Genomic DNA, 17,239 nt, shown 5'->3' with positions numbered 1-17,239 from the left:
GCAGGCTTTAAGCCGGTCCATGCTTCGATGTGAGACTGCTTGGGAGTGCGTTGTGTTGTATAGGCTTGGGCTGAGAGGTGGGTTTTATCTGAGCTATCCAGTTTTACCCATACCCAGGAAAAAATAAGTTGGTCAAACATCCCAATGCCGGGCCGTCTTGATTTACGAATGACTGCCTGGTTTTCTATTCTTAAAAAAACAAAAATTGATCACGTGAATTATTTTTTTGAAAAGGTTGGTGCGACATCCACAAGCGAATACCACTTGTCGTATCTACTTTTTTAAAAATGTACTACAACATACGACATCTGTCACGCAGCGTAATAAGTATTTTTTTATTATCAGGGCGGATTGTTTTCTAGAGGTTCCTCAAGATTACATCGGGGGGGGATTTTAAAATCCTGCTCTTCGTTGGGTGCCCCTGCACACTTTGCGCGGGCAAATCGCGGAGCGGCTTCCTGGAATCCGTCAGGAAGAGATTTACGGGTTTCTAATTCCTCACGTGGAATTTTATTTAAAAAAAAAAACAGCAGGGAATTATTTTTTAAAGGGCAAAAGTGTCACGATTCTTCCGCGAAGCTTGCATCTCTCAACAATGAAGCCCTTCATTCTTTTTAATACTTAAGCCCAAAATGAAATATATATCTCTTTTGGGCCCGCTTTCAACATAACTTACATCCAGGAATTTACAGATTTCACATCTCCTGGAATCTCCATTCGGCAAGAGTTATGATCGTTTTGAGGAGACATAATCCAGAGGATGGTCTCAGATGCAGCTACTGTGATGAGGTAATTCATCCCAAATGCACGTGACGAGGTCAGGCAATGCCTCTGTGTTATTTCACAAAATCGCTTTCCCTTGCAGATTAGCAACTGCCAGATTGTGCTTTCTTTTTCAATCCGCGCAACGATAACTGGAAGCCTCAACTCCATTCGAAGTTGAATTTCACTCTGAATGTTCAATCAGGAATTGACCACAACCCCAAGTCAGAAACCCTACTGGAAAAAGTCTGCGGACGCTTTATTTAAATTATTTATTTGCAAATATTTTACATCTTTTACAGCCCTTTGTCAATCCACTTGCAGGTTTAAGGCCTCCCTACAGTGTGTTAAGCTTTCAGCAGTGGGCTGACAAAGGGCTGACTTATTATTGTGTTTGTTGTCATAAATGTAAAGTTACATTTCTGCGTTAATATTCAGCCAGTCTGCATGAGAGTTGCGTTGTAGCACAGCGTTCGACTCACAGACGGTTGCGAGCTCAAATCCTGGTTGGGGAATGATTTGGCCCGTCTTCTCTCCTGCGGTGAATTCAATGAGTACCACTTTGTGGAACGTTACCAATTGTCAACCCTTGGAGCGAATGGCCCCTGCCATTGGAATGTGGAAAATGAACCATGGCGGCCGGCAGAGATGCCTATTAACTTTCCTTTTGAGCGTGGGAGGCATGTTGAAGTTTTGACAAACACGGTTTATTAACCACACCGACGATGCATGGCTTTCCTCCGTGTATCTCTGTGAAAAATAATCCCGGCACGATCCGCACAGTCCACTGGAGCCCGCGGGGGAAAGACGCGCGCATTTGTAACCGTCATCGCGACGGTGACGGTCAACAAAGGCCGCAGTTGTTGGACGCCGGCGAAATTGATGACCATCGTCGATGTGGCTGCAGGTGCAGTGGGGGCATGCACTGATCGCGATCTGCAGTCTGGCCCGGGCGCCTCTCGGTCGGCAGGGATGGCTCCTCGTGAATGGGGATGCCTGCTGTGATGAGAGGGCCGTGACAACTGCAGCCGAACTGGCGCTCCGTTCACAGCCAGTGGAGCCTATCGTTCATATCCCCTATCGTTCATATCCGCTATCGTTCATATCACCTATCGTTCATATCCCCTATCATTCATATCACCTATCGTTCATATCCCCTATCGTTCATATCCCCTATCATTCATATCACCTATCGTTCATATCACCTATCGTTCATATCCCCTATCGTTCATATCCCCTATCGTTCATATCCCCTATCAGTCATATCACCTATCGTTCATATCCCCTATCGTTCAGATCCCCTATCCCCATGCTCAAGCTCTGCTTGCTCTCTTTGTGCAACAAGACGTGGAATTTCCCAGCCAGTTTTCTTTTTTTTTTACATGGCATGCTGCACTTTTGCTTTTAGTTAGATTTTTAGGTTTTATTTTCTGTCTACAGATCACAAGCTCCGGGCGCCACTCGGTCCGCGTCACGGGGCTGAGCACCATCGATTTCCACGCCGGCTTCTCCCGCACGGCCACCGATGACTACGGCCGCACGGAGCGACGGCCCGTCCTAGGTACCGACCCTTTGCTTGAGATCGACTCCTGGCATCCCTGCACAGAGAAGCGTGAAGGCGGTGGGTGGCTGGGGGGTGGGGGGCGGTACTCAATGTTGTTGATGGTGCCTGAGTCAGTGGTGCGCAAGGAGTGATTCACAGAGCGCACGAGCTGATCTCAGTCCTCCATCTCTCCAAGTTGGTTCCCAGGCACAATTGGCATCACCGTTGGTTGGTCAGGATTCCTGCATGAGTGACCCATGCACCCTGCGCCCCCCCCCCCCACCGCAGGCCTGCCGACGCACATGCTGCTGAACGTGACGGGGCTGCGCGTGCCGGGCCGCGCCGAGCGCGTCGAGCTGCTGACACCATGCGGGCGCCCACTCAAGGGCCTGCCCGTCGCGCCGGCCGCCACGGCGCCCTGGGGCATCTGGAGGGTGGCGCAGTTCGTGTCGCCCTCCGAGAAGTTCTTCGTGCGAGTGTCGGGCGTCGATCGGGCCGGATTCTCCTTCCAGCGATACTCCAGCGTGGCTTTCTCTAACATCGTGCCCGGTGCGCATTGCACGACGTCACAGTTCGGTGAAGTCACCGGTCCACCCTCGCTCATCTACGATATCTCGATAGACCTCGGCGAGTCTCAGGGCTGTGAGGCCTTGCGGGTTAGGCCACGTGCTGAACATTTCTGCTTTAAAAATTTTCGCCACATGCTGCTGCAGGCATCTTCAGGAGTTGCGGAACGTTCAACTGCTCAAGATGGTCAATACAGGAACTAATCAGATCGGCAGCATGTGGGCTATGAGCGACTGATAACATCTGCATATGCTTCACGTGCTATGAGAGCAAAGCGTCGGACATCGTGCCGAACGGCACGCGGAACGACACAAACGCACACCGGGGAGACGTAGAGCGGCACAACCACGGAACCCCACGCAGTCGTGGGTGTCAGAGTTATCCTAAGTGCTGCGCTAATGCCTTCCATTGGACAATTCACGCAGAGCGTAACATTTGCTTCGAGTCCTGCTGAGGGTATTTAAAGAGGTCACCCAAACGTCACTGACTTGCAACACACTGACGAAAAGAAACACGATCATCAGGTCACAAGCATCTGTTCACTTTAACCTGTCTCATTACAAAGCTGAATGCACATTGATTACCTTCAAAATCCAGGTGCGTTATGAAGACTGGCCCATTGCCCAAAAGCATCGCCGATTCTAGATTGTCCTGATGGAGGCCACGGTGTTATCACCGTTGAGTTTGCAGCCAACATTACGATTCACGACGTATTTTTTTGTGTTTGGCCACGTAATGGTCCGGACAAAAATTCGTGCCGTTACTTTCCCCCCCACCACCCGACACGGCCAAACAAATTGCGACGCGTACGAGCGTTCAACGTGCCGGGCGCCATCGTTTCGCCCGTTCGAGCCGACGGACAAAAATCTCGCGCTTTGCGCAACCCACTGCCGAACGCGGAGTCGCCAAGCCGTCCGTCCTAGAACGGGCCTGCCGTCCGTTCCGCGTGACGTGCGCTGCCCGTGACCCCCCCCCGCCCTCCACCCCTTACCCGACCTCGCCGCCGGTGCTGCGTGGAACAGATCTCCCGCGCGTGCGGATGGCCGAGTGGACGGCGGCGTTCTACCTGCAGGCGGTCGCCATCACCTGCTCCGTGGAGTCGCTCATCCCCTACACGCTGCGCTTCACTCGCAACGGCGCCCCGCTCGGTCGGGAGAACTTTCTCAAGTAGGGGCTCCCCGTCATTTCATTCCTTTATTCATTCATTTGGTGGTTATTAATTCATTTAGTTGTTCGTTAATTTGTTCACTCAATTATTTAATTGCATTAATTTATTTATCCATGCAGTCATTCAATAATGTTTATCCTTTCTGCCATTTTACAATTTATTCATGAATGCCTCTATTGACTTATAAATTCGGTTATTTATTAATGTTTTATGCGGACTTTCGTTTAATCAAAACTTCAGTTCGAGCACGGTGCAGTCAGGCGAGCCTCAAATCAAATCAGCCATGCCGAGAGTGAGTCTTGGGACTTAACGGGGCTCTCGGGGATAAATTCGGGACCTTTTATTGCAGACAACTTGTTTATTCGAAGCACATTTGTACCGGCTGCTGCCGTCGCAGAGATAGCCAAGGCGGTTGATGCTTCGCGGCTGCGTTCACGCTCAGAGTTTACAGCCCAACGCAACCTCCTCCCCCCATGTCCACATAAACCGCTGCCTCCATATGTCAGCCTGTGAAAGCAATCGCCTGCGTAAGGTCAGCGACCTTGCAATACCTAGCCCTTAATGTCGGATTCTTTTAAATATTTGCGAAGGTCGCCGCATCAAATCGTTTTAAAGTACGACGGTACTTATATGGTATAGGCTTTTATGTTTGCCCTTGGGCTACATACCCCCCCTCAAACACATAAATAACCTCTTGTTGTAGCAGCTCTCTCGCTGGTTCAGCAGTTCCACTGCTGGATTATTTTTTCCCGCCTGAGGATGACCGCTTGTGTTGCGATCGAAACGTCGTGATTTGTTATTTTTTGTTTCATTTTATTTCATTTTTCTACCTACGTGACTTTACCGAAAGAACCAAAGAGTATGGATTCCTGCAGTCACGAAAGCTTCAAATCAAGATTCAAATCGAGATGGTATAGGCTGCCGCTGTGGGGCATGGTCGTGGGCAGCGCGGAGCAGTGCAGAGATGTCCAGTTGTACTGTACATCTATGTTCCTCAGCCTATGCGCCCTGCTTTTGCCGTCCTGTTTAACCCGGCAGGAAGCCCTGGTTACTGCTGCCGGTGTATTAACCGCAGAGTATAATGCACCGTCCATATCACAGCGGACGTCACCGTCGCGATGACAGTTACAAAAGATTCCTCGATGCCGTTCGAAACGAGAGTAGGCCATCGTGTGGCGGCGTCGCGGCCCAAATTTGCTTGATCGACAAAACGACATCACAAATTACTTGATTGGAATCAGATGTGGCAATCGCCGCCCCCCGCCGCCCCCCCCCCCCCCCACCTTACTTTAACGTGATCGCGGGCCGTGTGTCCGCGCAGCCTCGCATCTTCGCGAGAGCCTCGCTCCGAAGAGTGTCAAATGGACGCCCCCAATGTGACTGTGCTCCGCCGTGTAATTATTATCGTTGATGCGACCGCCGCTGCCGCCCTTGCCGCCACCGCGCGCGTGTGCAGGGAGTCCGGCAGCGCGAGCTGGGAGATCGGCAAGGCGACGGCGCGCGACGAGGGCCGCTACGAGTGCGTGGCCGTGAGCCAGGCCGGGGCCGGACACGCCGCCACCTACCTGCAGATCACCGGTCAGCGACTCGACCCCCCCCCACCCCGCCCCCACACACCGCCTCCTCCCCAGGGCGGCCGTGTTGCCTCCCTCCGAGAGTCGCTCAGACAAAATAATCCGCTCGTGATCTCGAGCAGACGGGGATGGGATTGGCGCGCCCCGATATTTCGGGGTCGCGCATTCCGGTTGGGGGGTTGACGCAGCCCCATCAATCCCGCCACGGTCGGTAGAATTGGCACCGCTTTGAGAAAATCAACGGTGGTTGCTCAACGGGAAGACTTTCCCCCCCCCCCCCCGTCATAGTAATGTGGAATTTCCACCACTGGCCTCGTCGGCTGTAAAAGAGAGACGAGCACCTCCTCAGTGCTCACTTGAGCAGGGAACCGCTTTGTCGACGTTTTGGAGACTCACGCCGACAAACATAACCATGAAGGAGGGGTTGGTAGGCAGTGCAGCAGGTTCAGTTGCCGAACTCTCACTGCTGTCTGTTTCCCCGAGGCTGTTCAGGCTTTCTTGACGCAAACTCCGTCGAATGTTCATAAGCGAGGACTCCGCTCGCCATGACAAACGTGTCCCGGTTCGACGCAAAACTATTCGAACGCGCAGCAATCGCTATTTTGTGTTTTTGCCGGGCTCCTTTGTGCGGTGAGCAGAGCCGGCCCCGGAGGTTCGGGCCCTCGGCAACGTGACGGTTGCTCCCGGCGAGACGGCGACGCTCTCTTGCCGCGTCGGGGGTCAAGATGTGAGCTACAACGTGACGTGGACGCGGCACGTGGCACATCGAGGTGAGCAGGTTCATGACGATGACGCTGCCACCGCTCATATTCATCTTCGTCATCATCATCATTGTCATCATCGTCGTCATTATCATCATTGTCATCGTCGTCATCCTCCCGCAGCCATTCGCAAATCCTCACACAATTAAACAATCGGCATGACCACCGAAGAGGGACCTGAAATGTGAATTCGATTCTCCACTCCACGGCACCTCACCGACTCGTACAGCCAAGTGAACTCACTCGGGTATGGTCTCGTAACAAAACCTTTTAACATCGACTTTAAGCGCGGCCACGAACGTCGTGAACGTCGGCGCCATAAACAAACCCGGCTTGCAGCACCTCACGTCGGCCCATCTCTCGTCACGCGCTCACCAGCGCTCGACCGACGCTCGTCACGTGACTCCTCACAACAACCCGTGAACTCTAAACCGCCGGCAGTACACCTCATAGCTTGACGCGGCCAGCACGGCGGGATATGACGGGGCTTCGCCAATTCCCCACGCAGGAACGCCGCCGCACCCCGTCGACGCCCTGGCGCTCCTGGGCGGACGCGGCCGCTCGCCGTCGCCGGACAGCAGCGCGGGGAGACGAGCGACGCTGCAGATCCGTGACGCTCGACGCGGGGACGCCGGCCGCTACGACTGCACCGCGTCCAACCGCGGCGGGGCCAGCACCGCGTCCGTGTGGCTCCACCTCGACGGTCAGAGGGTTTTGCGCGGCGATGGCGTTGCCACCTCCGGGTTGCACCAGGGTGGCACGGCGGCAATGTCTCGCGTGCCTCGCGCGGCAAGAAGGGCTTGGGGAAATTCCCCACTTGGGTGCCCTTTCTGCGTAGAAGTTGTGTCTTCTCCCCCCTGTTCCGCAAAGGTTTCCTCCAGGTCCTCTGGTTTCTTCCAAAAGAAAAAAACAATCCTGACAATCTAGATTTGAAGCTTTAGTAACTTCAGGAATCCATACACGTTGGTTCTTTCGGTAAAATCACGTAGGTAGAAAATAAGCAGCTTTCCCACCTGATGATGGACGCTTGTGTTGTGCCCGAAACGTCGTGATTTATTTTATTTTATACCTCCATAACTTTACCGAAAGAACCAAAGAGTAATCCTTACAATGTGACCGGTATTCGTCAAACACCCCGATTTTGAGAAGTTACCTGCACATTTCTTAAATAGAACAAAGACAAAGATCCCTCGTGTAGCCTTAACACACCATTGGGGCAAGTGGTGTTTGCGAGCACCTATGAAGGCCGGAATGGCACACGAGGCGGTGGGTGGCCAAAACCACGCCCGGCCGCCTTTGTCTCCCTAGTGGGCATGTTTACAGATTACACCAGTGACACATTTGACACACATGGCAGCAACATTGCCCCCTTACTGAAAAAAACTTGGCACAACCCTCCTGAAAAATGTCAATCAAAAAAACATTTATTTTCAATCTTACGCAACTGGGATACTGAGACGTACGCCGGAACGGCATGGCCCGGTTCCCTGGCGTCGGTGAGCGCCGATGCTCCCCGGTAACCCCCTGCGCCCCCTGCGCCCCCTCTCCTCCGCACCGGCCCGGCCGCCCCGCAGACCTCCCCAGGGCGGCCGTGTCGCCTCCCTCCCAGACGTTCGTGGCGGGCGCCGAGGTGCGGGTGGCGTGCCGGGCGGCGGGACACCCGGCCCCGGCGGTCACGTGGGCGCACGGAGACGCCGACGTCGTCGACTCTGCCAGGTGCGCCGTGCCGGTTCGCTGCCCTCTGCTGCAGATGGAATGGGTGTGGAGAGAGGGCCCCCCCCCCCCCAGCCCTCGCGCTACAGAAGCCGCCCCCCTCCCCGCACTCGCTTATCCCCGACGAGTACCGGCGGTGGCGCCAGCGAAGTGATCCTACAGAGGTTTCTTCGTTCGAATCCGGCAGGCCACCCCGGTTAACATTCCTCCAGTGTGTGCGTAAACCATGAAGTGCGCTCCGTCTGCTTCACGGCGGATCTTGGTGATCCCATGGCATAATTCACGACGTCATTGGTCCAAATATGCCAAATTTGCGAAATTATACCACATATTTTTAAATTGGGAAACATGTATCAATCGCCACTCCCCTCTATGGTAACTTGGTAAGGCCCTCCTGAGTATGAGTCTTGAGACTCAGTGGGGCTCTCCATGGTTAACAACTGCATGGTGCAGCCAGTTATCTGTTAAAGAAAGAGCTTTATAGCTCATCGGATTCCTCCAGTATGAATACGTTTTCCGATTCTTATTCTGCTTATAAATTGCACGAAAAAAACGCCACCTCAATTATGCTGTTGTCCTTCTCTACTAAGTTCCAGCTGTGAATAATCGCAGCTTGCAGATCCCGCATTGCGAGCCACGGGGCCCGGGATTGTGAGCCGCGGGGCCCAGGATTGTGAGCCGTGGGGCCCAGGATTGTGAGCCGTGGGGCCCTGGATTGTGAGCCGTGGGGCCCGGGATTGTGAGCCGCGGGGCCCAGGATTGTGAGCCGTGGGGCCCAGGATTGTGAGCCGCGGGGCCCGGGATTGTGAGCCGCGAGGCCCGGGATTGTGAGCCGCTAATCCCGCAGCGGCGCGTGTGTGCGTGCCCGCCGGCTCCCCGCAGGCGCTCGGTGCTGTCGGATGGCACGCTGCTCCTCAGGGCAGCGGCGCGGCTCGACGCCGGCTCCTACACCTGCACGGCAAGGAACCGTGCCGGGACGCATAGCCAGACCGCCGTGCTCACCTACACAGGTGAGCAGGGGCACGCGCACGGCGGATCTCCGCCCCCGCGGGGCGCTCGCGACGGTCAGCTGGCTTGGTGGCGTGAACCGCGGTGTTCTTATGCCGGGGCATCTCAGGGCAACTTAGATCGCACATCTCATCTCAGACATTTCAAAGGGGCACCCTGCCCCCCCTCCTCCCCACTGTGGCATCTGTCCCTGTGTGGCACCAGGTGACTCAGCACCCTGGCCTGCAGGTGGGCATTCGCCTGCCAGTGGAGGGGGCGATGATCGCAATTTTCGAATTAGATTGATTTAGACCATGACGCCGACACACAGCGGCCTGTTCGTTTTGTTTGACAAGTACGGTCCTCTTGTCAATCCAGTGCTGGATGAGGGCATCCCTCTTGTCGCGTTTGATTGCATGGGCTATTTAGCCATACTTCTTCGCGCTGGACTTAAGGGATACCAACGCATCAATCGTCGCACAAGGCAATGTGGAACTCAGGGACGCGGTTCCCAGGTGGGCTGGCGGGTGGGCGCGCTGGTGGTAGCGCCCATCGCTCGCTTTGACTTCTTCGTGTGGAGTGAAAGGGTCGCCCATCACAGCTCATTGGCGGCCTCGATCAGTCGCCCCGCTGGCTTCTCTCTGCTGGTGCAATTAGGGGCGCTGCAATTACTAAAGTTTCCGCCGCGCCATTGGCGCACAGTTTGGCTGAAGCACAGCTGACGATCCGGGCCAATAACAGCCGCATGCCAACAGCAGGAAAAAAATAAAACAACAACGGCAATCACCATGGCGGTGGCGGCAGTGGCGGCGGTGCTGTTGGTGGTTCAACATTAATCTCGCCATTTTCTTGACTTGTGCTCACGTCCTCCATCGAGAGGCGTTGGCCGCGAGCGTGATCGCAACACCACCTGGGCGTGCGCGGTGAGCATCGCCTCCTTCGATTAAACCTTTGAGCAGAGTGCAGATGTGAACAATTCTCACGACAGGCCAGCTGTAAAATGTTTACGTCTTGGATGTTCCATTACACCCATCACGGGGCCGAGACCAAATCACCCTGGAAGTGCCCAATCTCGTCGGATCTCGGAAAAACTGATCAAGTTGGAGCGTGGTTCGTTAGTTGGATGTGAGACTGTGTGGGAAAGTTCGGTGTTGCAGGTCTTTGTTAGAAAGACACCACTGTATTCTTGAATCTATTTGTGCAGAGCTCTGAGAGCTATCCCGTCGTACGTGTGGGTTTGTTGTTGTTGCATCTACTCTGGTTTGCTCCCGCAAGTCACACGCTCGTCAATGGGATTGACCAAACATCCGATTAGCGGGACACTGATAAAAAAAAATTGTCTTGCAACTCAGTAAGGCCTTTATATGTACGTGTGTACGTTGAACTTCTTTCGCACCATACATAGCCAACTGCGCTAATTGGAGGTGTGGGGGAAGGACAACAACCTATGGGTCTCTGTGTGAGTCTATGGGTCTCTGTGTGATGAGTCTATGGGTCTCTGTGTGATGAGTCTATGGGTGTCTGTGCGAGTCTATGGGTCTCTGTGTGATGAGTCTATGGGTCTGTGTGATGAGTCTATGGGTCTCTGTGTGATGAGTCTATGGGTGTCTGTGCGAGTCTATGGGTCTCTGTGTGATGAGTCTATGGGTCTCTCTATGATGAGTCTATGGGTCTCTGTGTGATGAGTCTATGCGTGTCTGTGCGAGTCTATGTATATTAGTATAGTGAGCTTCTTTTGTACCGTATGTAGCTAACCGCACTAATCGGAGGTGTGGGGCCGCAGTGTGGATAGTTTGAAGTCACGTGATGAGGCAATGAACCAATTATCATGCGTGCACTCCGTGAGGCTTTCCTGAACGGCACAAAGGGGCGGTATAATTATAATTGTGAGGCAAATGTATTTGTGATACGTCATTATGGTCTATCCCTGGACGTCGCGTGCCTCGGCACTCAAATGAGCAGCTTGGAAGTTTGTCAGTTCAAATCCTGGTTTGGAGTTGACGAAGCCCATCATCCCTCCTGGGTCTCTAAATTTGGTACCACTGTGTGGGGAAGTCAACTGTAGTTGTCCTCTGGACTTACTCGCCCCCGCCAAAGGAATGTGGAATTTTCACCACTGGCTCAGGGCTAATGGCAGGAGATGGGCACTGCCTCTATGTTCTTTTGAGCAGAAGACTGTGACTTTAATTTGACTGATTTCACTAGAACATGCGGATGCAGTGGGACTACAATTGATATCCTATTGGTCTTGCATTCCCAGGTGTTACCGGTTAAGAGAATGTTCACACTCTAGTGCACCGAAAGTGACAATGAGTTAATTGGGAAATGAGTAGTGGATGAAGAAACGACACTTCCGCTGCGATAATTGTCACGGTATGCTTGACCTCATCGTGCTCTGCGCAGCACATGGGCATATTGTATATATGTGAAAGCACATCACACTGGGGCCATAGACAAGCATTTGGTCCCGGCGGGAGCCTATCGGGACGCTTGACGAGGATGAACCTAAGATAAGCTCTATAGTTCAGAAGGTGAGAGTATGAATCCTTATGGAGGGCCGTTGCACCAGCCGGTGAACTGTGTAGACGTCGCCATGAGTGAAACGCCCAACAGGGCTTCAAGACCGCCTGAGATCCTGGGTCTGAATCAGGTTTCAGCCACCTTTGACTATAACTGGGTTCCCAAGTGTAGTGGGGAGCGGTGGCGCAGCGGTGAGCGCGCTGCGCTATGAACCCGGCGAGCCAAGTTCAATTCCCACCCACGGCCAATATCAGTGACGATTATCTGAACCGGTCCTGGGCCTCCCCTAGGTTGATTCAGCCTTAAATGAGTACCTGGTGCAGTGTGTAAACATCGCCATTGGGTAGACAAAGGCGACCTTCATAGGTGCTCGCTTCCAGCACTTTCCCCTACAGCCTCTTGAGGCTATGCGGGGGATCTTTGTCTTTGTTCCCAAGTGTAGTGAGTTGACGGTCTAAAACCGCTCGCCAATGACTGTGCACGCAAAAATACAACCCCAATACATTGCATTGATTTCCGTGCTTAGTTTGGCTGAGTTGCGGCTCTGGGAATGTAAAATATCAGTTTGACTGCCACACGACAAAGTAATCTAACAGCGGAGCATGTGGAAGAATGTGCTCTCCCGCTGTTAATTTACCCAAGGGGTCAATGCCGTGAATGCCCCGTCGTCTCCTCCGCGTCTCTCGTCCCCAGAGCTGCCCTCGGTCGTCCCGGTGAGCGCCGAGGTGCTGGTCGCGCGGGGAGCATCGGCGCGTCTCGAGTGCCGCGCCACGGGCTCGCCCGCGCCGCGCTTCACCTGGCACAGAGGTGAGGGTTGCGGGCGCAAGGACAGAGAAGTGCGTTGCCCGTGTGGCACGAGGTGATCGCTATTTTGTTGGATAGTGTGTGGGATGCATCGCTGTGCTCTGGCGGGCACAGGCTACGTGCGGTCAGCCGAGCAGGCCACTCCAATCCCTGGTAGAATTTCAGGAAAACAGGCTACTGCCGCTAGCGTGAAATAACGAAGCAATCACAATTAAATGACTGCGGTAATTTTTATTCTTCTTCTTCAAAATTAACATTATTTGACCATTAACACGGCCGAATGTGTGTTTTCTTGAGGATTTCGTTTCCCGCACCCACGCACGATGTGCCTCTACCCCGAGAGTTGTTGTTGGGGGCGCAGAGGAGCCCAGCCAGCAGCCAGCCAGGAAACACGAAGCACGGATTATTTTACCGGCAATGTTATTAATTCCAAAGAACAAAAGCACTCCCCAATAAGGGTGGCACAGTGGGAACGCTTGCGCCTCACGGCAAGGGGGACCTGGGTTTGATTTTCCGACTCGCGCGCCTTTCTGTGTGGAGATGACATCAACTCACCCTGTTCTGTGTGGGTTCCCTCCGGGTTCTCCAGTTTTCCGACCTTAACTTAAAAAAAAACACCATGCAACTGGTATTGGCCAAACATCCCAATGTTAAACATGAACCTGCACATCGCTCAATTTGGAATTACGACAACATTTGAAATCGGCAGCAACATTGCTGCCTACCGTGGAAACTTGTCCGAGCCCCGAGACTCGGCGGCGCGCAGCTTGCAGTCGTCGTAGCAATAACGATAACGACGATGACGACAACGATAACGACAACGATAACGACGTGGAGCTCCGGTTGCATGTGGCGACCAGGCGGCACGGAGCTGCGCGCGGGACCCCGGGTGGAGGTGGACGGCGACAGCGGCGCGCTCACGCTGCATGCCGTGGGGGACGAGGACGCGGGGGACTACACGTGCCGAGCGAGCAACCTGGCCGGGTCCTCGTCCGCCTCGTGCCGCCTCACGCTGGGAGGTAAGATGACGACGACGACGACCACGTGCCGCTAACGACGGTGACGTCACCGCGGAGCTTGTGCCGGGCTAGGTCACGCGCCTTCCTTCTCGTGCGTCGCACTTTGTGGGCGCTCGCTGACGGGACTCGCCTCGGCGGCTCGCGTGGGCCACGTGGGGGGGATCTTTCTTTCCGGTGTGCGTGCATGCGCGCGTGCGAGCGTGTCCCGGCGTTGGTGCACGCACGGTTGCCTACGCATGGTGCGAAAGAAGTTCAGCGTACGTACATACGTGGGCACATTCATGCTTGGCGAGCTGACAGCAAATCCTCTCATTTAACTTCTCGAGGTCTGTTTCGGATGAGACGCCTTGCCCAGGAAGTGGAGTGTTGCTTCGAGGGTTTGTGGGGGCACGTGGGGGGTGAGAGAGGGGGGTGAAGAAGGTGGAGGCTTCGTGTCTGGCCAGGACACCGATGGCTCGCTCCACCGACGACGTTTTTGGAGAGAGAGAAAAAAAAAACTAAATAAACCCTCATTTGGCAAATCCCCTTGCCTGTCCGACACGGCCAGCAGACTTCACGAGCTCATGAGGAATACCGTTCATCCTCCGACACGGCCAGCGAACTTTACAGGCCCATAAGGAACGCCGTTCATTATTCGTTGGGTGAATTCAATCGGCTGCGGCTTTTGGAACATGCGCACTCGGGTCTCTTCCATCCTGCGGGTTCAGATGATGATGCAAGGAAGGGGAAGGAAAGGCCTCGGACTGACGAGGCTCCGCGTGCAGTGCTGCGCCTCTCCCCTCGCGTGCTCTGCGTTGCCGTTGCAATTTCCACTCCATGAATTGGCGCTGCTCCCGGGTCCACCTGGTAAAATAAATAAATGAACATTTAATCTCCCGGCTTCAAATGAGAGTGAACGCACTGCGTTGGCAGTCGCGGTGTCTACGTGCGCAATCTGGAAGGACTTTATCACAACTGTCATTAACGTGCGCTGCCTTATAAGAGGAAAAATACGTGTTAGAACTGATATATTATTGGTTTACATTATGTGAAAAGTTTGTTTATTATTGTTTTGATGGATGCAAGTGTCACGAGGCAGTGCCAAAAGCAGAGGTAGCGGTACTGTGCAGAGATTTTACGCCATTAACTCGCCTACACCCGACAGATATTATTTACACGTGCCAATGTGTTGATTAGATTCTGACCAATCAAGCTGCTTATGGTGGCTTTCGACTTGTGCACGACTGAATTTAGCATCAACATTCGACGTTTCCACACAGATAGGTGCCCGAGTCGGGCGTCGAACCCAGGCCCTCCTTGCCGCGAGGCGCGAGTGTTACCACCAGTGCCCTCCCACCCACCCTGCCGTCCACATTTTATAATCGTCGCTTTCTACAAAAATAAATTAGAATTTTAAAAAAGGTAAAAAATATAAACCGACGTAAATCTCTTTATTCGTTGGCGGCTGCGGAATTTGCGAATTCCTTCGGGCTGCACGTTTGGGCATGAGCTCCGGAACGCAAATTCACCAGACACGTGGCAGCGGGCAGCAATGCCCCCCGCCCCCCCTCTGGGGGGGCTGCCGGGCAACGCTCGCCGCGTCTCTGACTCGAGCCATGGCATTTCCTGTGAATGAGGTTGGGGGGGGGGGGAAGGGGGCAGGGGGCGACCACCCCTCGGTTGTGGAGTTATTGAACACCCGAGTGGCTCGGGGCAGAAGGAGGCCCCCCGTGGTGCTCGCGGTGCCCCAGACCCTGGTTAGGAATCCGCGCTTCGGCCGCCGGCGGAGGGAATTATAGCCGCCAAGTGCGGGCGGTGAGTTTTGGCGCAGTGGGCTTGGAACGAAAGTAACGATCCATCCCCCCCACCCTGGCCCCTGTCGAATGGCACGATTCTCGGTCGAGGTTTCATTGATGGATTGAGTGTTTCCCGTATTATATTAATGGTCGCATCTTGGTTTCTTGCACAGTTATGTTTGTTTTGATGACCTCGACATGAGAAGACCGTGACATTTGTATGGATTCTGACACGCGCACTTCAAATACATTTACCGCAGCGAGGGCCGTTCCCATCGAATTCGTGCGACGAATCTGCGCGTCGTTCCCTGTGCAGTGAATGGTCCCTGTCTGGTCGCAAGCCACCGCACAATCAAGCAACCGCATTAAATGCCGTGGTTCACTTCATTCCACACACTCCCACCTTTGAGGGATTGCTAAAACTGGCGCTGGATATAAATCCATTGGGAGTGGCATCAGAGGCCCCTTAAAGCGAATCCAAGAAGTAGTTCAACAAATCAGCATGATGCGCTGCTAGCTGGGAGCGTTCCATGTGGGGCATTTGCTTTGTCACATGACACAACAGGAATAGAATGGGAGGTATAATTTGTTTCGGGAATAATATTGCTGTTCGGTTGGCCAGCGTTGGTAGGTGTGTGTTAATATACGGAGGGTTAGCCAACTGGGTTACGTGTTAGTCCTGGTCTGCTCGTTGATTGTTTGTTGTTGTTATTTGTTGTTGTGTTTGTTGTGGTATTTGGTGTTGTGCTTCTTATTGTGTTTGCGCTGCTATTGTAGGAGCCGCTTGTAAACGCCCGCTCTGTCTGGCTCTGGGTTGCGTGTTCCAGAAGGGCCCTGTTAATGGCATTATTTATTTATTCCCTGCTATTTATGTTGCGTCCACTCGCCAAGGAGTGTGGAAACTTCCACGCTGTGGGAGGAATGCACGGGTCAGAGTATAGGTGGTGTCCAACTAGGCCAATTATATGAAAAGCTCTTTATTAATTATTAATCCACTGCTAGATGGACCATCGGACCTCATTCAAGACGCAGAGGTTGGGGGCTTTGCCAGGCGGGATCCCTAGAATGTTGTGCCGAGTGGTGGAAGGGGTGGGGGGGATGCCGCTACTCGCTGTCTCGGCATGTGGCCCCGTATGCCTGGGTGGCACGCATGCACCCCATGTGGGTTGCACAGTGGTGTAGTGGGTGTCAGGGTAGCCACCCGCGCCTCACAGCCAGGAGGTTCCGCAGTTGGATTCCCGACTCTGTGCAGGGTTGGTTCGTTCTCCTGCTTTTCCTCATGGATTTCCTCTGGGTTCTCGGGTTTTCTACTCCCATAGCTAAGCACACGAAGGGGACCTGGTAGTGGCCAAACATGCCAATGATGAAAAGTAACCTGAAAACTACTCAATTGGGATGACACGCAGCAACATCGCCCCATAATGCAAAAACCTGCAGGTCCCGTCTGAAAGACAGTCGAGAGACTCGGTGAGGCTTTCCTGGCTGAACAGGCAAATACTAAAAATTAATCCATAAAAGAGGATTTTGGGTGAAATCGTGTAAATATAAACGTGTCGTTAAACCCACCACCACCCGACACAGCCAATTAGTAAGGTTTGTCGCGTAAACAGAACATGCCAATTAATGACACACACCGGTGTTAGTTCAACACACCGGTGTGTTTGAGAGTAAAATATTCTTAGCTCTTTCGGTAAAGTCACGTTGAAGGGAAACAATAAAATAATAAAATATATATAAAACAATAAAAATTCTCACGACGTTTCGACCATAACACAAACGGTCGTCATCAGGTGTGTCGGTTTGCATTAATTAATTTATTTTTAAACAGTGTATTTATTTATTCATAAAAAAACGTCAGCGCCACGCGCAGCGATTTGGCAGTTTATTTAAAAGGACTAGTCCATCTATGTTCTGAAAAGAGGAGGGGGGAGACAAAAAATTTAATGTATGCTGTCTGAAAGCCACCGTAAGCGTGAACAATCAATTAAGACCTGAAATGGTTTATCAAATCCTTCCAATGATTGCTAAGCCAGAATCCATCTTCTC

At 53.2% G+C, this 17,239-nt stretch overlaps 1 protein-coding gene across 1 annotated transcript in view; it reads left to right on the top strand.

The window, feature by feature from the left end:
- LOC116953104 (hemicentin-1-like) overlaps positions 1-17,239 on the top strand; it is a 144,700-nt gene that overhangs the window by 39,104 nt on the left and 88,357 nt on the right. Inside the window, exons 7-16 of the mRNA XM_076074757.1 lie at positions 2,203-2,323; positions 2,594-2,854; positions 3,895-4,039; positions 5,497-5,618; positions 6,253-6,384; positions 6,884-7,078; positions 7,950-8,091; positions 8,971-9,098; positions 12,289-12,402; positions 13,260-13,418. Of these exons, the coding sequence (XP_075930872.1) occupies positions 2,203-2,323; positions 2,594-2,854; positions 3,895-4,039; positions 5,497-5,618; positions 6,253-6,384; positions 6,884-7,078; positions 7,950-8,091; positions 8,971-9,098; positions 12,289-12,402; positions 13,260-13,418 (1,519 nt within the window). The remainder of the gene's footprint in view (positions 1-2,202; positions 2,324-2,593; positions 2,855-3,894; positions 4,040-5,496; positions 5,619-6,252; positions 6,385-6,883; positions 7,079-7,949; positions 8,092-8,970; positions 9,099-12,288; positions 12,403-13,259; positions 13,419-17,239) is intronic.

The sequence above is a fragment of the Petromyzon marinus genome, chromosome 50 (genome assembly GCF_048934315.1).
Source record: "Petromyzon marinus isolate PM22_M1 ecotype Great Lakes invasive population chromosome 50, UKy_Petmar_22M1.pri1.0, whole genome shotgun sequence".
In the NCBI taxonomy this organism is placed as follows: domain Eukaryota; kingdom Metazoa; phylum Chordata; class Hyperoartia; order Petromyzontiformes; family Petromyzontidae; genus Petromyzon; species Petromyzon marinus.
The sequence above is the reverse complement of the archived record's forward strand: the minus strand, read 5'-3'. Positions and strand labels throughout refer to the sequence as shown.